Source organism: Hemiscyllium ocellatum, chromosome 3 (genome assembly GCF_020745735.1).
Source record: "Hemiscyllium ocellatum isolate sHemOce1 chromosome 3, sHemOce1.pat.X.cur, whole genome shotgun sequence".
In the NCBI taxonomy this organism is placed as follows: Eukaryota; Metazoa; Chordata; class Chondrichthyes; order Orectolobiformes; family Hemiscylliidae; genus Hemiscyllium; species Hemiscyllium ocellatum.
Genome location: NC_083403.1, coordinates 103,160,067 through 103,182,944, shown reverse-complemented (window position 1 = coordinate 103,182,944; position 22,878 = coordinate 103,160,067). Strand labels below are relative to the sequence as shown.

At 41.0% G+C, this 22,878-nt stretch overlaps 2 protein-coding genes across 2 annotated transcripts in view; one reads left to right on the top strand and one right to left on the bottom strand.

The window, feature by feature from the left end:
- Nucleotides 1-9,879: 9,879 nt before the first annotated feature.
- c3h1orf131 (chromosome 3 C1orf131 homolog) lies at nucleotides 9,880-20,742 on the bottom strand. Its single transcript, XM_060821438.1, has 7 exons — nucleotides 20,654-20,742; nucleotides 18,736-19,118; nucleotides 17,788-17,841; nucleotides 16,233-16,328; nucleotides 15,341-15,415; nucleotides 15,097-15,137; nucleotides 9,880-10,062 (listed from the first exon to the last, which is right to left on the bottom strand). Exons 1-7 carry the CDS (start codon nucleotides 20,709-20,711, stop codon nucleotides 9,939-9,941), a joined length of 831 nt encoding a protein of 276 aa, XP_060677421.1. The 5' UTR covers nucleotides 20,712-20,742; the 3' UTR covers nucleotides 9,880-9,938.
- A 952-nt stretch (nucleotides 20,743-21,694) lies between these two features.
- Nucleotides 21,695-22,878, top strand: part of gnpat (glyceronephosphate O-acyltransferase) — a 60,823-nt gene continuing 59,639 nt past the window's right edge. Inside the window, exon 1 of the mRNA XM_060852351.1 lies at nucleotides 21,695-21,943. Within this exon, the coding sequence (XP_060708334.1) occupies nucleotides 21,887-21,943 (57 nt within the window). The 5' untranslated portion in view covers nucleotides 21,695-21,886. The remainder of the gene's footprint in view (nucleotides 21,944-22,878) is intronic.

Sequence of the window (22,878 nt, the reverse complement as noted above, 5' to 3'; positions counted from 1 at the left end):
CTACCAACAAAATAGCAAACTGTCCAAGTATATTATGTTTGTTCCAAGACTCCTGATCCCATATATAGAAAATCAATCAGAAAACCTTTAAAGAACCACAATTTCCAGTTGCAACTAAACCTTAGTTACATTACACGAGTGTAACGTGACACTCAAAAACGTCTTTCAATAATTCAAAACTATTTTCAATATTAACACTTTTTAATCAAATGACTGTCAATGTTTATGTTAGCAAAGTTGAAGTAAACAAATAGAAGCTCCCATTTCATTGCAAAAGACTGTAGGTAGCAGTTAAGCAGCAATCTCTAAACTGTTATCTTTTTATAAAAAGTGTACCTCAGATTTTGAAATCATAATATTAATTTTAAGGTGTACCACATAAAACCATTTTGGATGTATTTGGATAAAAATCTTCATCTCTGAAAGGGAATTAAGCTTCCTTTTAGTAGCAAGAGACATTATTTAATTTTCCTCAAACCTTAAAATCTGCTTCCCTGCAACCTGTTTTCCTCACTGACAATTGACAAATGCCGACAAAGTAAATCAAATATATTTACATGATGGACAAGCTTGAGACAATAGCATTTGACCGGTATTAGTTGTCAATCTGGAAATCCTTCCATATGTATTTGGTAGGCAGTAACAGCAGTAGAGTCTTCTGGTCAACCAAACCATGTGGTAGCTGTAGCTCAACAATTACATGTTAGCCATGTTAAAAACACTCGATATGCAGTCTCTTGTCAAAAGCTGTACACTGTGACAAGCATGCTTCACATTTCAAGGAACTGCTGATGTTGACTATTTAACCCTGATTCGGGTTGGAGTGACTCTGAGGAGTCCTGTCATTCTGTAAAATGGCATGCTGCCCATTGGCCATGAAACAGATGATTAACCAGTCTGTCATTACAACCAATACATCTGGGACTTGCTGAATGCATCTGTACATAGCCAATTGACAACAGCTAATGATGTCCCCGTAACTATCTGATTATGCTTCCTAACATATAAAGGCAGGACCAGTAAGTATGCTGCCTTCCCAGCAGGTGAGTGCCAGCTTAAATTCTCTCTACTCTTGCCCATTTCCTTCAACATAAAGAAAATCATAGATAGGAAAATCATTTGAACAGTCTTTTGAACATGTAGTTGAGTGAAGTTAGGAGTATCACTGTAGAGCTTTATCCTGGAGAATGGTAGCAAAATATCAGTCTAGAAAAGAGGGAGAGCAGTCCATCCACACTGTTGTTCCTGGAATCAAATAGCACAAAATCTTTGAGACTTACCCAAGGAGAGAGTTGGTGAAACTGCCAAGATGACTCCAGGAGTATTGTTCCTTCACACCAGCATTGACTACATATATAAAGAGATCAGCTGCTACATGGGATGGGGAATGGGGACAGTTGTGGAAGAAATAGAAATTTTTTTTTCAGAACCATTTGGAGTAAAGTTTTAATTTCAGCAGGCAGTCTGTGATGTGCTTCACCCACTTTCCCTTTACTGATTAGGAACAATAAATAATCAAATAATATTGTCTTCTCATTATCTTTTCACTACAATGGACATATTTTAAAATATTATGATTTTAGAGTTACATCTCTAAAGATAAATAGTCTGCACCTCTCCTGTGCAAAGCATGAGATAGTTATTTCAACATTTACCAGTACAGAGATTAATCCAGTTTAACTTAACAAATTCAATTCAGTTTTTGCTACTCTTGACTGACATACCTACAATCATCTTTATTCATTTATCTAATTACAGAAGGAGTATTCCTTCTTTTGTCTTGGAATTAGCCGGTAAAAGTATTTTTGTATATTTTCCTAATCAACCTGTTTAGAGATATTATTATACACCTCTAGAGTAGGTGAGACTTGAACCCAGACCTCTTAGTTCAGAGGAATGGACACTGCCATTGCATCACAAGAGCCCCTCATAAGTATTTTCATTGTGATCTAAAGTAGCTGAATGGGTTAATGAGGGACTGCAAAAGAGCAAATTGACTTATGCTGCTGTTGAGCATTTTCTCACGGCTGACTGAAAAACACAGTAACCGAACACCTTAGCCTATACCTTTCCCCTCTTGATCCAAGAATGATCAAAGGGACCTTTAGCTAATTAAAAATTCAAGTATTGATATATTTTAGCACCTAAGTTAACGCACTTGTTTCTTTTTCAGTTGAATACGTAAAATATTTACAATGTAGGAAAAGATTTTATGGAAAACAGTATGCAGGAAAACACTTGCAAATCTATATGATGTAAACTAAATGTTGAAGTATGTGAATTTAATAGGTCTGTTTTGTGATCGTGTCTGTTTTGCTAATCTTTTATGCTTTGAAAGGTCAATTGATGGTGGTGGCAGACACACAAAGTGTTTAAAGTGCTGTGGAAGACTGTTGCTTTGCATGTATAGTTGAACGAAATTTGCCAATGTTTCCTTGATTATGCACTTTGGCATTATTTAATTTAGTGATGTTTGAAACTTAGAGAAATGTTCCAGATGACAATTTTAAATTTACATAATTATCAGACCTTCACATAATATTAATAAGTACTGGTAATAGCCAATGACATCACAGCATTATCATTATCAGTCTTATTTCACAATAGGTCTGCAGAGGGGCAGAACCTCACCATCTCCTACAGAAGATCAGCGGAGAACCTGGAGAAAGAGCAAATAGGCAGATGCAAAGGTTGAGGCAGGAGATGTGTGATGTGTGATGTGACTTTGTGATCTTTGTGATGTATACTGCTCCTTGGCCAGCTCCCCCAATAACACACACACACACACACACACACACACACACACACACACACACACACACCCCTTGGAAATTTGACTCCCTGGGAGATGCCTAAGTCTTCGGACTTGATAAGCAGTCAACTGCTTTACCTTTCAAGTATTGTATGTGTTTAGAGGATCCTATACTTGGAGGGATCTTTAAGTATGGGAAATGTCATACCATTGGTGTACAATGCTAATTCTAATCCCAGTGAGGTCAAACAGCAGAATTCTTCTGATATGAGTTGATTGGCTATTTTATTGAAAAATATGGAAATACTGCACTTTATTCTTTGTGATGCCAATGTGGGTGTTAGCATGAATGAGGGTGTTAGCATGCACAATGAGCTACCTCTACAAAGTTGTCAGTTCAATACCAGTGTGAGGGGATAACCCAGGCTGACATTCCAGTCTAACACAGTTGGAGGTGCCATATTTTTGATGAAATTATGACCCCGTAGTAGGGAAGTTCACACGACTCATTCAACGTGAAACCACTAAAAGAACAGAATGACTGGTCAATCATTGATTTCATCGCATTTTTGTGGAATCTTGCTGTGCGAAGTGGCTACTGTTTACCAGTCTTTGTAATTCAATTATAATTAAATGTTATGATTTGGGGATAAGATGTTGTATAAATGCAAATCTTCTTATTCAACAGACTAAAACTGATCCCAAGGAGTAGCCTGAACAGTAAGCACAATGGCATTTCAGATCGAAAGCAGACTATGATTTGTAATGGCACTGAACTTAGTCTTACTGCAAAGCATAACTTATCTTGTTGGAGTCCACTGATATCTTCTTAGGGTATAGAATTGCTTTAAGAATGGCCTCAAGCTCCTGATCTGTATTATTGTTATGTTGTTTTGTTTGATAGGAACAGTCCCTTCTATTGTTCTGCATTAAAGGGGTAGTTTTTCTTATTCAGCCTGAAACACATTATTCTGCTGATCTCCAGGATACTTTGAGGATCGAACAGAAAGATGGATGGTCACTTGGCTCAAGTAGTGGGGGTTCAAGAACATTCTAGAATTGAGTAGGAACTATTTAATCATACTTCTCAGCAAGAAGGATTATTGGGTCAATTTCTGTATTTAGAATCAGCTAGACTTCTGACAGCATAATTATTGAACAGGAGCATTCTGAGATCAGGATTCTCCCCCAGATATTGGTTGTGCTCCAGACATTTCACAAGCCCTCCACTGTTAAGTCCTATAACATGAAATGGGGGAATATCTATACAGTCATATTATTCGCACGAAGTTCCCCTCCCTTCCCAATACTGTTCCCCTCTCTTTCACCTTAAATTATCATTTTAATATATTGTGCTATTACGTTTTCTTCAAATTCACTGGTCACTCACAGTTGGAGCAGATGACTTATGGGTAGGAACACGTACCTCACAAGATGCTCTACAAATGTAGCTGTATGCATTTGGACTGAGCAGGTATGAACCCCTGGGCTGATTTATCCCATTACCTGCAGTCATTCCTCTTTTCCTTAATGGTCTGTAGGGGTAATCTTCTTCAGACAATTGTTTTCATTGTTGAATGGAGGAACATTCCAGTGTTCCAAAATTTCTTAAGTTAATGGTGTATAGTTATTACGTCCTTTCAATTCAGGAGGGGAACAGTGACGCCTTGATGGTGACCATTATAATGTTTTAGAGATATTGTACCTGTAAAATCATTTTTACAGTTCACAATGGCATCCGCAGTATGAGAAAGCCATTCCATTCTACAAAAGCTGGAGGCCAAAGTGGAAGTATATAGCACTTTTCATAACCTGTAAACTTCCTAAAGCACTTCAAGCAATTATTTTTGAATTACTTTCACTGTTGTAATGAAGAAAGTATGGTAGCTAATTTACACACAGCAAGCTCTCACAATCAGCAATGAAATAAATTACCAGATCATCTGTTTTAGGCATGGATTGAAGTATGAATATTTGCCAAGATAAAGTTGAAAAACAGCTTAATGCAGCTGATTACAACATCCTAGTTTTTATAAATAAGGATTGTAGGGTAATAAAAGCAAAGGGTAGTATTAAGCTTATATAAATCACTGCTTTAGGCCACTGCTGGAATATTGCATCCAGTTTTGGTGCCTTTAAAGATTTACCAGGGATGAGAGGTATTGGGTAGGAGGAATGCATGAGATTTTATTTTTATTAGAAGAGGTAAAGTTAAGAGGAGACCTGAGAGAAATTTAGAATTAAGAAAGTTATACTAAAGTTCACAGTAAAAATGATTTCTATGGTCTGAGGAAACCAGAGGCTAAAAAAAATGATTAATTAAACATAGGGAAATTATTGGAGAAATTTCTTATGTAGAAAGTTGTTAGAACAAGGGATGTCCTGTCAGAATTGATGGTGGAAGTAAAAACCAGAAAAATTTTAATGGGAATGGATCAAAATTTAAAAATAACATTTGAAAGGTGATATAAGGGAGAAGGAATTGGCACTGAAATGATGGGAAGAATGGCTATTTCTAAATTTTGTTGTTCTACAATTCCATAATTTGAACAATTAAATTCCCGTAAAGTCCCTAACTCTTTTACACTATTTCTCTGACATGTTGACCACACCTTGGGAATGTATTGAATTTGAGAATATTGTCTACATAAAATTCATAGTGATGAATTGATGTGAAATGAATCAGTTAAACACTAAGGTAATTCTCTCCAGTTGTTGTTTGAATCTTTCCTTTCAAAGATTTTTTTCTTAAGCTTTTTTTATAAAATAAATCTTGTGGCATGGTTAAAATGTGATTTCCAATTGGCTGAAACAAAGTATTAGTTATGAGAACAGTTGTGATGGGCTAGCAATCCAAAGCATTTGATAATGGCTCCTCATGAGGAACTTTACCACTCATAAAACAAATCTCTCTCAGAGAATCTGAATGCAAAATAATGCTGACATCACAAGATGGTAGTTTTAAAATTTCATTCTTCACACAGTGAGTTCATTACCTGTAAACCTATGGTATTTTAATACAATTTTCTGAAAGCAGGGGCGCTAACTGTTTACTGATGAGTACAAAAAATTAGATTTTTAAACAGGTAAAATTGTCAAGTTTTTAATATTGCAAGTTATTTTGTAACAATCTGTTTTGAATGTATTGTTATAAATTTTGAGTGGAGCAATTTATGTATTTACAGACTATTTGTAATCAGTATTGTTTTAACAAACACACTATGCAGCAGAATAAACAACACTAACAGGTACAGTGGCGTTGTTTACAAGCTGAACCACTGCCAGCCTTTATATTGGTGATAAGTACACACTTCTCTGAATATGTTTACTATATAATGTAGTTTGATAAATTCAACTTATAAACATTGTAATACAAACACTTTTTAACAGTGATGCAGTTTTAAACAAATACATCTGGGATCTTCAATTTTTTAAAGTTTTAATTAGTTTGATTCTTTCCAATCACAGTTTTGGCAATGGCTCAACAATGAATAGAAGAGGGTACCTCAACAATTTTATTCAAATACATTCTCATTTGAATGAAATATTAGAAACTATTTTAACAAATTTGATTCTGAACTTTCATCACTTGTGATTTTCCCTTTTTCTTGATGTGCACTTTAATCATTTGATAGTTGGCTGACTAGTTGTTGTTACTTGTTAAAATTTCAGATTTTAGTAAGGAAAATGTTTAATTTAATATTCACATGTATTGATTACTAATGTATGTTTGGTGAGATGTTGCCATTTTTAAACTAGGTTTGATAGCAACCGAATAATGCTTTAGGAAAGTATCTATTCATTCGTAGTTTTAACAGTATTAGATCAGATTGTGGAAATGCTGGCAGTTTGTTTCTCTGGTCATCCTTATTGGCCTTGAGTAAAAGAGAACTACAAGTGTTGAAACTACATTTAGAAATGTTGGTAAAAGAGACCCTCCAAAGCACTGCATTCTGTAAAATAAAATAGGATGCAATGAAGTCCCATTTTAGAATTTCTCCCAAATGAACATGGCAATTTATCTGCTTGATGCAGAACTCCCACAGAGACTTTGCTGAAACTCTGACCATATGGTTCTTTTGGAGTAATTCCAAATGTTCCTCATGAAATAACATATGTAAGAACAAATATATTACCATGTAAATGTGGTGACCTTGAAGATTCTTTAAAAGGTGCAAATCTCACTCCTCTTAAAAGTATTAGATTATGTTTTTAACTCACATGTTTGGTATTCGTTATCTATAATTCCATGCCCTATACAGCACAGCTACTTCATGTCATTTACTTCTCAGAATTACATTTATTTGATGCTTTGAATCTGCCCATTTTGACAAATTTAACACTTTTCTCTCAAATCGGGAGCTGATAAGCACAGTGGCTGTGTGAAATTCATCTACCAGTACAGAACCGTGCTTCTCACAATCAACTGTACGGATATGCTATTTTCACATTTCGTTTATTGAAATGGTCAGTAAGTTAAGCACACTCACATTCAACTTACTTTTAACCCATTTCTGAAGTGGAATGTTTTTTAAATAACATACTCATGAAAACAATTAGTTTTATGCAGATTTAAATTTCAACTCTGTCTTGGAAACCAGAGTTTCAAGTTACAGAATTAATTTGCTGTCGTTGATGAAAAAGCCCTTTGTGCAAATAACACCTGAGCAGAGTACTAAATTCATGAAATACTCCTGCCCTGGCACAAATGGAAATTCCTAAAACTGAGAGCACGACATTTGTTTTATGTTTTAAAAAGAAAAAACTGTTCTGTACTGAGTTTTGTGTTTTATCCTCATTGACTTGGGGATTATCCAGGTCATTTTAAAGTTAAAATCCGAGGAGCTGTCTCCATTAAGGATTCCAACTATGTTAAAATCTCCTTAAATGTCAATCCAGTCATCAGGAACTTCAGCGGCTGGTCCGCTGATTCAATTCTTTGTGACCAATGGATATTTCCTCAGAATGCAAACTTTTTTTAGATGTGTGCTGGATAATTTTGGTAATTTTGTGTTTTATACTTAACATTCTGTTAGTGTCTACTCAAAGCTCTTAAACTTGGTATTGCATAAGTAGTGAATGTCTGTCCTGTATATTTATAAGTTGCATGTTCATAAATTGTGATGTATCAAAAATGATGTGATGTGTGGTCAATGTAAATGTCATTTGAATAAATCTGGTTGTTACAATTCACATTACAAAATTTATTTGAGATTATTTACTGCACTATAATGTCCATTAGTTAGCAGAAAGTGTTTGAAGAAGCAGACTCCAAAACCTCAAACAATCACCTGAAGAAACTATGCCCCCTTATTGGCAAAAGACAAATTTTAAGCTTATAAGGTTCCTGGTGATCTCACTTCAATTGGATGATGTGATTAATTTGTATTGTGAATAGGATTTCCTTAGATAATTGGTTCCTCATTCACCTATATTATAATTCTTTTCAATTTTTATGCTGATTCTAAAAACAAAGCTCATTCATACTAGTCTGGGCTGAAAGAGGCTTGATCATATTTACTAGAGGTGAAACAAAAATGAAAAATCAAAAATGTAGCAACTTTGGTATTTAATCACAAATTCATTGAATAGGTATGCCCTGCAATTAAAGTGCAAGAAAAATACAGACCTGGGGAAAGTCCTGCAAATAAAACTAGAGTTCCAGGTTAAACCCTCAGGGGATCAAATCCCACCACATCTGCAGGTAGGATTTAAATTCAATTAATAAATCTAGAATATGTTACTAATGATCATGTCTGCAGTTAGCATGTTTAATTGCTAATCCAATCAGATGGTGTCTAACTGCTGCTCCAGCTGATCCATGCAATGAAGAATTTACAGGAACTAAGGGATGTGATGGATGGCAGTTATAGGAAGGGAGAAAAACTGCAGATACAGTCAGGTAGATGGGTTACCACTAGGAAAGGTAGGAGAGGGAGGCAGGTAGTGCAGGAGGCTCCTGTGGCTATCTCCATCTCAAACAAGTATGACATTGGCTAGGCCACTTTTTAAATACTGTGTGCAATTCTGGTCTCCCTCCGATAGGAATGATGTTGTGAAACTTGGAAGGGTTCAGTAAACATTTACAAGGATGTTGCCAGGGTTGGAGAGTTTGAGCTCTAGGGAGAAGCAGAATAGGCTCAGACTGTTTTCCCTGGAGCGTCAGAGGCTGAGGGGTGACCTTCTAGAGGTTTATAAAATCATGAGGGGCATGGATAGGATAAATAGACCAGGGCTTTTCCCTGGGGTTGGGGGGGAACGAGAGGGGAGAAGAGAAAGAGAAGGGGAGGAGGGAGTCCAGAACTAGAGGGCATATGTCTGGAGTGAGGGGGAAAAGATTTAGAAGGGACGGAAGAGACAACTTTTTCATGTAAAGGGTGGTGCATAGATGGAATGAGCTGCCAGAGGAAGTGTGCAGACTGGTACAATTACAACATTTAAAAGGCATCTGGATGGGTACACAAATAGGAAGAGTTGAGAGAGATATGGGCCAAGTACTGGAAAACAGAGACTAGACTAATTTAGGATATCTAGGTCAGCATGAACGAGTTGAACCCTAGGGTGTTTCCATGCTGTAAATCTCTATGCCTGTATAAATCATGTTTCAGTAATGTTAATCATACAACTATCAATTATTGTAAAACTCATCTAGTTTACGAACATCCTTTAAAGGAAGAAAATCTGCCATTCCTACCTGGTCTGGCCTACAAGTGACTCCGAGAACCATAGCAATGTGGTTGACATTTAACAGCTCTATGAAATGGCCATGCAAGCCACTATGTTAAAAGGTAATTAGAAATGTAATTAAATTAAGGTAATTAAGTGGCAACTGAAAAATGCGTTGCTGGAAAAGCTCAGCAGGTCAGGCAGCATCGAAGGATCAGGAGAATGGACGTTTCGGGCATAAGCCCTTCTTCAGGAAACATTCCTGAAGAAGGGCTTATGCCCGAAACATCGATTCTCTGTTCCTTGGATGCTGCCTGACCTGCTGTGCTTTTCCAGCAACACATTTTTCAGCTCTGATCTCCAGCATCTGCAGTCCTCACTTTCTCCTAATTAAATGACAACACATGCTAACTTTTCTAATGATGTCCCTAACTCATGGAAGAATAAAAACTGAACACATCTTAATATTGCATTCTTATAAACATTTATTTTATGACAAAAATGTTATAAATTGTAGAGTTTAAACATGTTTTGACTTGGCTTCATTTTTGATTCTCTTGATGTCACGGTCACTGAGGATCAGTGCTCCATTTTTAAATCTTCCCACCTGCCCAGTCGGGACTATTTCAGACTTCTTGTTCCTCCTGTAGAAATGAAATCTTGGTTAATTCTGGAGGGGTTAATGTCTTAACACAAAATGATACTTAGATCTAGCCAAGATTACTGATAAATTGTCCCATGGTTGATTATATTGAATTAATAGCAACATTCATTTATAAAGTAACAACGTTTAAAAGCATCCTAAGACACTTCACAAAAGTGCAAGGAAAAACAAAATAGGCACAGAGCCAAAAAGGAGTGATTAGTTTGGTCAACATGCTGGATTTTTTTTTGAGGACAAAGAGATGGAGATACTGAGTTTTAGGAACAAAATAGGAAGCTGAAGCACTGTTACCAGTGGTCAAGAACAGAGGTTTTATTGGGTACAGGTAGTTCTTCTATAACACGATGGTTAGAAAAATTGCACTTTTGAAACGGTATCCCCAACTTGAGTTAGTAGAACACGCATTATAACAAAAGAACCTGTATAGCAATGAAGCATACTTCAAAGAATGAGGAAGGGCAGATAGAAGGAAGATCCCAGGAACCAACGTAAGTCAATAAGAACAAAAGGTAATGAGTGAACAAGTCTGAGCACAGAAGAGCTATGGATGAGCTTATGTTTATAGAATAGGAGGCCGGTCAAAACACCAACAGATTAGTGATCAGTTAAAGTTTCAAACAGGCTGAGCAGAAGCATTAGCAAAATATAAATAGGCATTCAAAGTTATTAATAACTTGTACTTCTTGTGCCTTTTCATGACTTCAGGACACCTCAAAAGTGTTTACAATCATTAACTGTAATCACTGTGGGTAGGATGTGCACCAGTCAATTTTTACATAGGAGGATCCAACTAACCACATGTAGATGAACAGCCAGCACAGACACATTTCCACTATCCATTGACATCTGAGACAGTGGTACAGTGATGTTACTGTACGAATTAATGCCACTGCTCCAAAGGCCTGGACTACTACTCCAGCAACCTAAGTTCAAATCCTACCTTGGAAACTGGGAATTAAATTCAATTAATTAATAAATCTGAAATAAAAAGCCAATTTAAGTAATGACTGTAAAATCCCATCTAGCTCACAATTGCCCTGAACCAGTTAGGCCACATGTGACTCCATCCCACAGCAATGTGGTTGACTCTTAATTGCTCTCCAAAAATGCTAAGAAAAGCACTTGGTTCTATCAACGCAATGTTGAAAAAGTTAAAGAAGTTCAAATATATGGATCAGCCACATGGGAAGTGACAAAGTCACACCTTGCAAAGTCTCCTTTACTAACATTCGGAGACCTGTACTAAAATTGGAAGAACAGTCTCACAGACTTGTTAACAACAGACTTAAGGCTATACTTACTGGATCAAACCTATTAGGTGTCCTGAAGTCATGAAAAGGCACAATATAAGTACAAGTTATTAATAACTTTGAATGCCTATTTATATTTTGCTAATGCTTCTGCTCCCATAGAGGTGTACAGTCTACTGTACACAGCTGAGATGAAGTGACTGTTACAGAGTTCCATGGACTCTGAACCTCTCAGAATTTCATGGTATCATATTGAACATGAGCAAGAGGCCTCTAGCTGATTACTACTTACCCCTGACCCTCAGCTAATGAAACTGTAGTCCATGTTGAAAGCAACTACATGAGGCACTGAAGTTAGTGGACACAGTATATAGTCTGGGTGTGACTTCAATGTCCACCGAGAGGCTTATCAGCATCACTACTAGTTGAGTTCACGGAGTCCTGAAGGACTTATGCTGCTAAATTGCGCATTCTGGATCAGTGGTGCTGGAAGGGCACAGCAGTTCAGGCAACATCAAACGAGCAGCGAAATTGACGTTTCGGGCAAAAGCCCTTCATCAGGAATAAAGGCAGTGAGCCTGAAGCATGGAGAGATAAGCTAGGGGAGGGTGGGGGTGGGGAAAGAGTAGCATATAGTACAATGGGTGAGTGGGGGAGGGGATGAAGGTGATAGGTCAGAGAGGAGAGGGTGGAGTGGATAGGTGGAAAAGGAGCTAAGCAGGTCGGACAAGTCCGGACAAGTCATGGGGACAGTGCTGAGCTGGAAGTTTGGAACTCGAGTGAGATGGGGGAAAAGGGAAATGAGGAAGCTGTTGAAGTCCACATTGATGCCCTGGGGTTGAAGTGTTCGGAGGCGGAAGATGAGGTGTTCTTCTTCCAGGCCCCTCTTTCCACCATATCTCTTGCAAAAATGCCATCCCGTATTCCCAATTCCTCCGCCTCTGCCGTATCTGCTCCCAGGAGGACCAGTTCCACCATATGACCAGATGGCCTCCTTCTGTAGAGACCACAATTTCCCTTCCCACATGGTTAAAGATGCCCTTCAACGCATCTCGTCCACATCCCGCACCTCCGCCCTCAGACCCCACCCCTCCAACCATAACAAGGACAGAACGTCCCTGGTGCTCACCTTCCACCCTACAAACCTTCGCATAAACCAAATCATCTGCCGACATTTCTGCCACCTCCAAAAAGACCCCACCACCAGGGATATATTTCCCTCCCCACCCCTTTCTGCCTTCCGCAAAGACCATTCCCTCCGTGACTACCTGGTCAGGTCCATGCACCCCTACAACCCACCCTCCCATCCTGGCACTTTCCCCTGCCACCACAGAAACTGTAAAATCTGCACCCACACCTCCTCCCTCATCTCTATCCAAGGCCCTAAAGGAGTCTTCCACATCCATCAAAGTTTTACCTGCACATCCACTAATATAATTTATTGTATCCGTTGCTCCCGATGCGGTCTCCTCTACATTGGGGAGACTGGGCGCCTCCTAGCAGAGCGCTTTAGGGAACATCTCCGAGACACCTGCACCAATCAACCACACCGCCCCGTGGCCCAACATTTCAACTCCCCCTCCCACTCTGCCGAGGACATGGAGGTCCTGGGCCTCCTTCACCGCCGCTCCCTCACCACCAGACGCCTGGAAGAACAACGCCTCATCTTCCGCCTCGGAACACTTCAACCCCAGGGCATCAATGTGGACTTCAACAGCTTCCTCATTTCCCCTTCCCCCATCTCACTAGAGTTCCAAACTTCCAGCTCAGCACTGTCCCCATGACTTGTCTGACCTGCCTAGCTCCTTTTCCACCTATCCACTCCACCCTCTCCTCTCTGACCTATCACCCATTGTACTATATGCTACTCTCTCCCCACCCCCACCCTCCCCCTCCCCTAGCTTATCTCTCCACGCTTCAGGCTCACAGCCTTTATTCCTGATGAAGGGTTTTTGCCCGAAATGTCGATTTCGCTGCTCGTTGGATGCTGCCTGAACTGCTGTGCTCTTCCAGCACCACTGATCCAGAATCTGGTTTCCAGCATCTGCCGTCATTGTTTTTACCTTGCTAAATTGCGCATGAAGGGGACAAAAGAACCAATGAATGGTAAACTTTCCAACATCCTTACCAACTCTCCTGTTAATGTTGGATCTGTCCATAGTAGCATTGGTAGCAATGACTACCGCAGTCCTCATGGAGAGGAAGTTCCATCTTAAATACGGAGGACGAGTCCATTGTTTTGTGCGCCACTGTCATGTGCCAAATGGAATACATTTGGAACAAATTTAACAACTCAAAACTGGGTAACGTGAGGCAATGTAGGTCCACAAATATCTAACTTCAATGATGTGGAATCTAGCACATAACGGCAAAAGGACTCTGCCTCAGCTTTCCTCAGCATTAAGTTCCAAGGACACAACCTTATGAGCAGATATTCCTCCTCATTCAAGTCTTAAATTGGCACCTCAACTCTGAAACTATGCCCTCTAGTCCTAGACTTTCACATGAGTGGAAACATCCTCACAGCATTTATCATGTCAAGTCCCTTAAGAATCCTATATGCCTCAAATGAGATCACCTCTCATTTTTATAAATTTCACTGAGTCCCAAACTGTTTAACCTTTGCTCATAAGACAATCCCTCCATACCATGGATCATACAAGTGAATCTTCTCTTAACTGCTTCTATTGAAATTATAGATTTTCTTAAATAAGAGGACAAAAATAATCCTCCAGATGTGGTCTCACTAAAACTTTGTACAGTTACAGTAAGATATGACAAGCCAGGAAATGGGAATCCTGTGCCTTCTCCCAAACTTACAGTAAGACTTCCTGACTCATATTCCAAACCACTTGAAATAAGGGCCCTCCTTATGACCTGTTGCACCAGTGAGCTAGCTTTCTGTGTTTGTACAAAAGTACTCTTGTCCCTTGAGGGCAAAGCGAGCTGCTTGATCAGCTCCCCAGCCTGAACAGTGCACCAGTTCAGGAGGGGTTCATTGACAGTAGTGCTTTCCAGCAATTTGCAAGACTCCTTCCGCAGTACCTTCCAGATTTGTGTCATCACCTGGAAAAAGGGCAACAGATGCAAGGGAGCACCACTACCTGCAGGTTCCCCTCCAAATTACAAACCATCCTGACTTGAAACTATATCACCATTTCTTCACTATCATGGAGTCAAAATCCTGGTATTGCCTTCCTAATAAAATGGTGGGCATACCATGGACCGCAGCAGCTAAATCCATCTTCTTCATGGCATTTATGGATGGGAAACAAATGCAGGATTTGTCAGTGATGCTCAAATCCCACAAACAAATTTTAAAAAGACACAGGGGTTATAGGATTGAAATGAAGATAAGGGTAACCTGGATGCTAAGATTGCAAATGATCTGGTTCGGCCACTGACTATGATTGGGAAGTGGGGATGGTGGTTGTCGTCAATCTTACAATGCTTTTGATCATCTAAATATTTAGCTGGTTTATCAAAATAAGTCAATTAATAGTATCATCATTTAGCATTAGGGTAAAGGAGAGAAGTTGAGTTATCAGTAATTTAGTCAGAATTGAAGGAACAAGAAAGGAATCTCTTGGATAAAATCAGGAGGACTTTAAGAGGATGTGGGTCAATGTGGGAGAGAATGGGAGAGACAGAGGGACACTGACAAGCATTATATTTTGGAAGAAAACCATGCAACCAAAGTAACCGTATTAAACAACAGAATTAAAATTTCACCCTCCAGTACCCACAAAACACAGCTAGCTCACCTTTCTTCTTTCTTTCTCCTTGAAAATATAGATTTTGCATTCTAAAGTGGAAAAGGAAAGATTTAGAAACACTAATGAATAAATATGTTACTAGATGCTTCTTAACCAAGTCATGCAAATCAAATAATGCTTACTTTTTTTTTAAATTTAGTGTCACAAGCTAAATGACAGTATCTGACCCATGATTAGCATCAAGACACTCAGCTGAAAACATGTCCTTAGTTAAAACAGCACGAAGCATTACCATATTTTTTGCTGTGGCTTTATCTTTCATCATTTCCTGGTATTTTTTGTAATTTATATATTCACGTTTTGGGGGCTGAAAGAGAAGCAAAACTGTTAAAAGGTTGTAAACTGGAGGCTATGATTTTCAAATTCAAACAATTACAATATTTATAAAGTATACATTTGCATGTGTAGAATTTACATGGTGCTGTGAAAGAAATTTTGACATGGGGGAATTATGTGAATCTTCTATACCGGAATAAAAGTGAATTTATTATACCTAGGTCTCAATTACAGCACACCTGAGAAAATTTACTTCCTTCAAATTGCCGTTACTATGTGATACTACTGTTTAGTTTGTAATTCATCTGCCAAAGGGGCTACAGCTTTTTCTGAACAGGTCCCCGGTGAGGAAAAAGCCCCGAGGAGGAAATTAGGTCAAGTAGCCTCAGAAATAGGCAGGAACATCAGATTAAAAGGCACACATTAGTTCTTTCCTGCTTTGATTAAAATCATAAAAACCCAAAAAGCAGATAAATAGATTAAATACAAAAACCAAGAACTCCAAGGCAGTGACTGCATATTGAGGGAAAGAAACATAGAAAATAGTTGCAGGACTAGGCCATTTAGCATTTCATGCCTGCACCACCATTCAATATCATGGTTGATCATGCAATTTCAATATCCTATTCGTGCTTTCCCTCCAAACCTCTTGATTCCTTTCGCCGCAAAGGCAATGTCCAGTTCCCTCTTGAATATATTTAGCGAATTGGCCTCAACAGTTTTCTGAGTGACAGAATTCCGCAGGTGCACAACTCTAAAGAAATTCTGAATGAAGCAAGTGTCAATATTTAAAACTCCAGATCACTGAAAGAAAAATCCATTCACACAGTATAAGCGACGTAACATACTCGAGCACCTAGCATAATAGCTCGTTCTCGTTCAAGCATTCTTTGCTCTTCTTTTCTGTAACCTGTGATACCAAATCTGTGCACTTCTAGCCGGGCCTGTGAAGCAAAAGACATCAAAATTAAATTAAGTGTGGTCCTTCCTACTGAAAGTCAGCGACTCGTACTAATGTACTGCTATGCTGTATGATCAGGGTGGGTGCATATTCAAATTTACCCTTTTACTGCCCACAAACATTCTACAGAGGTAGGCTAATTGCAGCAACTCTCTATGGTTAAGATCAGTAAATCTATCACAGGACTGGAACCGAACCGGCAACTTTGAATCACCTATAAGGGAGACTTTACAAAGCCAGCTTTCAGCCTTTCATCTCTCTTTTACTCAACAGAAAAGAAGTACGCCATTAATCCTTTAAGACAGGCTTGTGTCAGTCCAAGGGCTACCCACTTAGTTCCACACCCCTGTTCTTTCCCCACGGCCCTGCAATAAAATTCCCTTTTAAAGTTATTATTGAATCTGCTTACACTTTCTTTTCAGGCAGTGAATTCTAGACAACAACTCATTGTGTAAGTGTAAATTCCCTTCATTTCACTTTTGTTGCTTTTGCCAATTATTTACAATACCATGGTCAGAACACAGAGCTCATGATGGCAGACAATTCATTTATACCACTCAGCCTACCCAAAGGTTAGCAATATTGGTGTTGCCATCCAATATCTGTGAACAATCTGTGACATACAAAAATTGGGGTACATAAGAGAGGTTTCACTGGACTTCTGAAGAGAAGATGAGTCATAGACGTGTACAGTATGGAAACAAACAACTCGCCCATGCTGACCAGATATCCTATCCTAACCTAATCTAACCATTTGCCAGCACTTGACCCCTATCCCTCCAAATTCTTCCTATTCATCTACCCATCCAGATGCCTCTTAAGTGCTGCAGTTGTACCAGCCTCCACCACTTCCTCTGGTAGCTCATTCCATACATGCACCACCCTCTGCGTGAAAAAGTTGCCCTTTAGGTCCCTTTTACAGCTTTCCCCTCACCCTAAATCTATGCCCTCTAGTTCTGGATTCCCCCATCCCAGGGAAAAGATTTTGTCCATTTATCCTATCCATGACCCTCATGATTTTATAAGCCTCTATAAGGTCACCCCTCAGCCTCTGATGCTCCAGTGACATCAGCCCCAGCCTATTTAGCCTCCACCTTTGGCTCAAATCCTCCAACCCTGGCAACATCCTTGTAAGTCTTCTCTGAACCCTTTGAAGTTTCACAACATCCTTCCAATAGGAAGGAGACCAGAATTGCACGCAATATTCCAAAAGTGGCCTATTCCAATGTCCTGTACAGCTGTAACATGACCTCCCACCTCCTGTACTCAATACTCTGGTATGCTCTCCTTTATTGGTCAAATGCCTCCTTCACTATCCTATCTACCTGCGACTGTACTTTCAAGGAACTACAAATCTGCACTCCAAGGTCTCTTTGTTCAGCAACACTCCCTAGGACCTTACCATTAAGTGCATATATACACACAAGTGATGCAAGACTTACTCTCTCTAAATTAAATGCTTGTTTCGTGTTGCTCTGCTCATCAGCCTCCTCCATCTGAAAATTTAAAACAAAAAATTTAAAGTGCACTGAAACAGAACTGTGTAATAGTAGTCAAAACAAAAACTTAAAGTGGCAGAGATAGGAAGCAAAGGAAAATGTGAGGATGATGAGGACAGGGGATGAGGGGTGAGTGAGTGAAAGTGGGAGAGCACATTAGCAGAGGTATTTAGTGGGCCCAGAAATTTAGTCAGTCAATCTCAACTATTCTAGTCTTGAGGGGAACTACCATCCAACATGGTTGGATAAGTAATTAAAGATGACTAAGTTAGAGAAGAGGCAAACATGGTCCATGTAACCACTGCTTTGCTAATGGAAGAGACGGCCAGTAGGTGATAAATTTATTTTCCCTCATTTTTAATCAGTTGGGAAACCTTAAACATTTAAAACACAAGGAATTTTATTGGATTGGTCTGAAATAATGCATAACTGGCTGCAATACAAGGTTTGTACCTGGATACAGGTTTAGTTGTCTCAGTGCATGGTGCCAAGTGGCCAGGGTGCAGATCATGCTACAATCAGGAACTCAACCTGAAAATGAAAAACTCAAGAATACTGTGTCTAAGTTCTCAGGTTGACACGCCAGCTTGCTCAGAAGATATGTAAAAAATCTTACATTCCTTCAGATCCATCCTACAAACCAGGAGCGAAGGCAAAGGAACCTCTTTTGTACTGGTGTAGATCTACCATTTAAAGCAGATAGAAATAGGACCAGGGCAGACATGAAACAACCAGCTTGAGAAAGAAAATAATCATACAGGAACAGATTAACAACACACACTTTTGAAACTTGATTATCAAAGCTTAAAATGAAATTAAGTTAGATCAGAAATGGAGAGGTTCGCCGTGTATGGGACATGTTATCAGAATTAAACAGATTCAGAAGCTTACTTTGTCATTCTTCATAACTGGTGGAACCTTCTTCCTCTTGTGAGGGCCAGTAAAAGTTATAACTTCTACTGGCCTCTTTTCACCAGTAGTGAGAATGCCACTGTTGGGGATCTTTTCTTCCTTTGTTTCTTCCTTCATCTCACAGTTACTTACAGAATTGAGAAGCTCTGCATGCAACTTGATGAGACACTTTGGAGTCCTGCAGAGTGAGCTTGCTGCTTTCTTTGCAAGTGAGTCACTAGTTTTAGGTACTGTGGTGCTGCAAGGCACAGATTGATCCCCTGAGCAAAGCGTTTGCTCTTTCATCTTATTTTGCATACATTTTCTTCCTTTTAGTGCCACTTTTCCTCTTTTGTTCTTTATTTCATTCTCCGCAGCTTCTCCTATAGTTAATTTAAAACATACAGTCACATACTAGAAACAAAACAGCTGCGTGATTTCTTGCATACACAGTGACTAAGTTTCACAAGTCATGAAGTACTGACAATGACATACTTTAGTAATTGGCTGTAGAACAACGGTAGAGTACACACACACACAAAAGGTGAAATTCTCCACCAGAGACTTGATTACATAATCCAGATGACAACACTGGTATTGACAGAATGCTGCACCATCAGGGTGCCAATTTTCACAGTAGATGCTAAACTGAGGTCCCTTCTGTTGTCACCAGTGGATGTACAGGACTCCTTGCCAATTCAGTTGATGGGAGGGGCAGGCACAACTATGGAGTTTTCAGTCACCACAGCACATTTGACCATTTGAGTTCAATCCATACCACCTCTCTTTAAAGCAATGCAATCGATTCCATTATCCTGTCATATCATCTACAGCCCTGCAAGCTTATTTCTCTCAATTTCAAAAGCATCAACTCTTCCTTACCTTCATCAGCAGTTCCAGGTTATTAACATAGAATAAATAGGCCAAGTCTTTTCCCTGGGGTCGGGGAGTCCAGAACTAGACGGCATATGTTGAGGTGAGAGGGGAAATATATAAAAGAGACCTAAGGGACAAGTTTTTCACAGAGGGTGGTATATGTATGGAATGAGCTGCCAGAGGAAGTGGTGGAGGCTGGTACAATTGCAACATTTAAGAGGCATTTGGAGGAGTATATGAATAGGAAGGGTTGAGGGATGTGGGCCGGGTGCTGGCAGGTGGGACTAGATTGGGTTGAGATATCTGGTCGGCATGGACGGGTTGGACCGAAGGGTCTGTTTCCAAGCTGTACATCTCCATGACATCATCCATTCCTTCCACAATCAACAAATCAAAGCACTTCCTTTTCTCCATGATCAAAAGCTGTCAATTTCTTGTACAAACCCATAACACAAGTTTAAAGTTTGGGCTTATTCTTCATTTCTTTCCCACGTTTTGGTTTATTCTTCATTTCTTTCCCACGTTTATTCCTTAGTCTTAACTTTCCTTGACAGGGAGGTGAAGAGCCTTATTTTACTGCCAAGGAGGTTTGATACATTTCAAAAGAGCATTTCAGAGTCAGCCACATTGTTGTGGATCTGGAGTCACATGTGGGCTGGACCAGGTGAGGACAGCCGAGCTTTTTATGACAATGGTACACAGTCACCATTATCGAGACCAGAACTTTATTCCAATTTTAATGAATTTAATTTAAATTCCACCAGCTATCCTGTTGGGATTTGAAAGTGTTCCCTTGAGAAGTTGCAGGAACTCAGAATTACGAGTGATATTACCATTACGCAACACAAATTGAGCTTCACCAACCTAACGTTTGGTTAAAATCCCTCACTCTGGGGCCATTCGAGGGAAACTCCCCTTGACCACATTTTTCCTGAAGTGGAGCAGGGAGAGGAAGTGGGGGGGGAGGTGGGGCGAATAAGTTGTCCTCTCCTTTACCTCCTCTGCTTTCTATCGTACACCGCGAAAGTGTACAATGACTTACCACATTGGTAAAGCTGGCTCAGATAATCATCCAGCAACAGACTCTCAGTCATGGCCATAGCAACGTCCCATCACCCCTCCGCCCGGAAGTGACGCTCGCCCGGAAAGCAATGCCACGTCCAACACCGTTACGTCAGGAGTCGTAGATGTTTCGCGTGAATGGGGACCCGGTTTGTATGGGGTGAGGGGCGGGGCCAGCATATGGGGCGGGGCCGGAGTACGATGAGGGGACGGAGCTGATGTGAGGGGTGGAACTGCCGTTTGCTAAAGGGGGTGGTGCCGGAGTGGAATGAGGGGGCGGAGCTAATGTGAAGGGATGGGACTGTCGTTGGCCAAGGGGGCGGTGCCGGAGTGGAATGAGGGGGCGGAGCTGCTGTGAGGGGGTGGGACTGCCTTGGCCGAGTGGGCGGTGCCGGAGTGGAATTAGGGGGCGGAGCTGATGTGAATGGGGGGGACTGCTGTTGGCCGAGTGGGCGGTGCCGGAGTGGGTTGAGGGGGCGGAGCTGATGTGAGGGGTGGGACTGCCGTTGGCCGAGGGGGCGGTGCCGTATTGGGATAAGGGGGCGGAGCTGATGTGAGGGGGTGGGACTGCCGTTAGCCGAGGGGGCGGTACCGTATTGGTGTAAGGGGCGGAGCTGATGTGAGGGGTGGGACTCCCGTTGGCCGAGGGGGCGGTGCCGTATTGGGATAAGGGGGCGGAGGCAATGGGAGGGGTGGGACTGCCGTTGGCCGAGGGGGCGGTACCGTATTGGTGTAAGGGGCGGAGCTGATGTGAGGGGTGGGACTCCCGTTGGCCGAGGGGGCGGTGCCGTATTGGGATAAGGGGGCGGAGGCAATGGGAGGGGTGGGACTGCCGTTGGCCGAGGGGGCGGTACCATATTGGTGTAAGGGGCGGAGCTGATGTGAGGGGTGGGACTGCCGTCGGTCGAGGGGGCGGTGCTGGGCGCAATGAGCGGGTGGGTGGTGCGGTGGCAAAGGGCGGGGCGAGGGCTGGGGCTGGGCGCGGTGTGGGGGCGGGGCTGGATTGGAGCCCGGCTGTTGGCTGAGGGGCCGGGCTGTGTGCTGCGCGCGCTGACACGGTTGGGTTGTGTCGTGTCGGTTTGGTTCGTGCCGGGGCCTGGCATCGCATGGCGCTGCGGAATGGTCTGGGGCCTTGGCAGGGTGCCTGCTATCCCCTCAGCCTTGCTTCCTAATTGGGAAGGCAGGCGGGTGCGAGTGGTATTATGAGAGGCAGATGTCTCACTTGGTCACAGTCAGCATGGCGAGTCCGGCTGTGGAGTCTCTGTACCCGGTGAGTGGGTGCGGGTGTGGGTGGTTTTCACGACCGTCATGGCCAGGGTTCTGACGTTGACTGAGTTATTGCTATAAATCGCTGGGCGGTGTGAGGCCCGCTCGCTGCACCGTGTGAAGGAAGGATTGGCCCAAGATATGCGGGTAAAGCATCAGCCTCTGGGCCTTGACTTCTGGAAGATCGAGGTTAGGAAGCTGTCTTCCCATAACCTTTGATTCCATTAGCCACATCGACTATATCTACCTCCTTGAAAATATACAATTTTTTTTGGCCTCGACCACTTTCTGTAGTATTGAATTCCACTGGCTCACCACACTCTAGGTGAAGAACTTTCTATTCATCTTGGTCCTAAATGATTTACCCTTTAACCTAAAACTATAACGTCTGGTTCTGGACTCCCCTTCCATTGGGAACAACTTTTCTGCATTTAACCTGTTTAGTCTTAGTAGAATTTATAGGTTTCTATGGGATAACCCCTTTATTATTCTGAACTCCAGTGAATACAATCCTAACTGACTCAGTTACTCCTCATATGTCAGTCATGGACAAAATCTTAACTCTGCTTTCACTCCACAGATACTGTCAGACTTGCTGAGTTACTCCAACAATTTCTGTTTCTGATTTCCAGCATCTATAGTTTTGTTTTCATAATATTCCAGTTATGGTATAATTGCATCCTTCTTCCTGTACTCAAATCCTCTGACTGAGGGTCAACATTCAGTTTGCTCCTTTACTGTCTGCTGCACCTGAATGCTTACTTTCAGTGGCTAGTGTATGAGTTCACCCTGCTCTCGTTGAATGTTCCCTTCACTTAATTTACAGGCATTTAAATAACAATCTGCCTTCCTACTTTTGCTACTAAAGTGGATAATCGCACATTTATCCACATTATACTCATTTGTAATGCATTTGCCCACTCACTCAGCCTGTCCAAA

Bases quoted from the DNA above. Each gene is read 5' to 3' on its own strand.
- c3h1orf131 (XM_060821438.1), bottom strand. From the start codon at position 20,711: ATGGCCATGACTGAGAGTCTGTTGCTGGATGATTATCTGAGCCAGCTT. The intron at 16,329-17,787 runs GTAAGTCTTGCA...TTTGCTTCACAG, and splicing joins AAGCATTTAATTTAGAGAGA to GCCCGGCTAGAAGTGCACAG. The intron at 15,138-15,340 runs GTAATGCTTCGT...TTTCCACTTTAG, and splicing joins AAGCCACAGCAAAAAATATG to AATGCAAAATCTATATTTTC.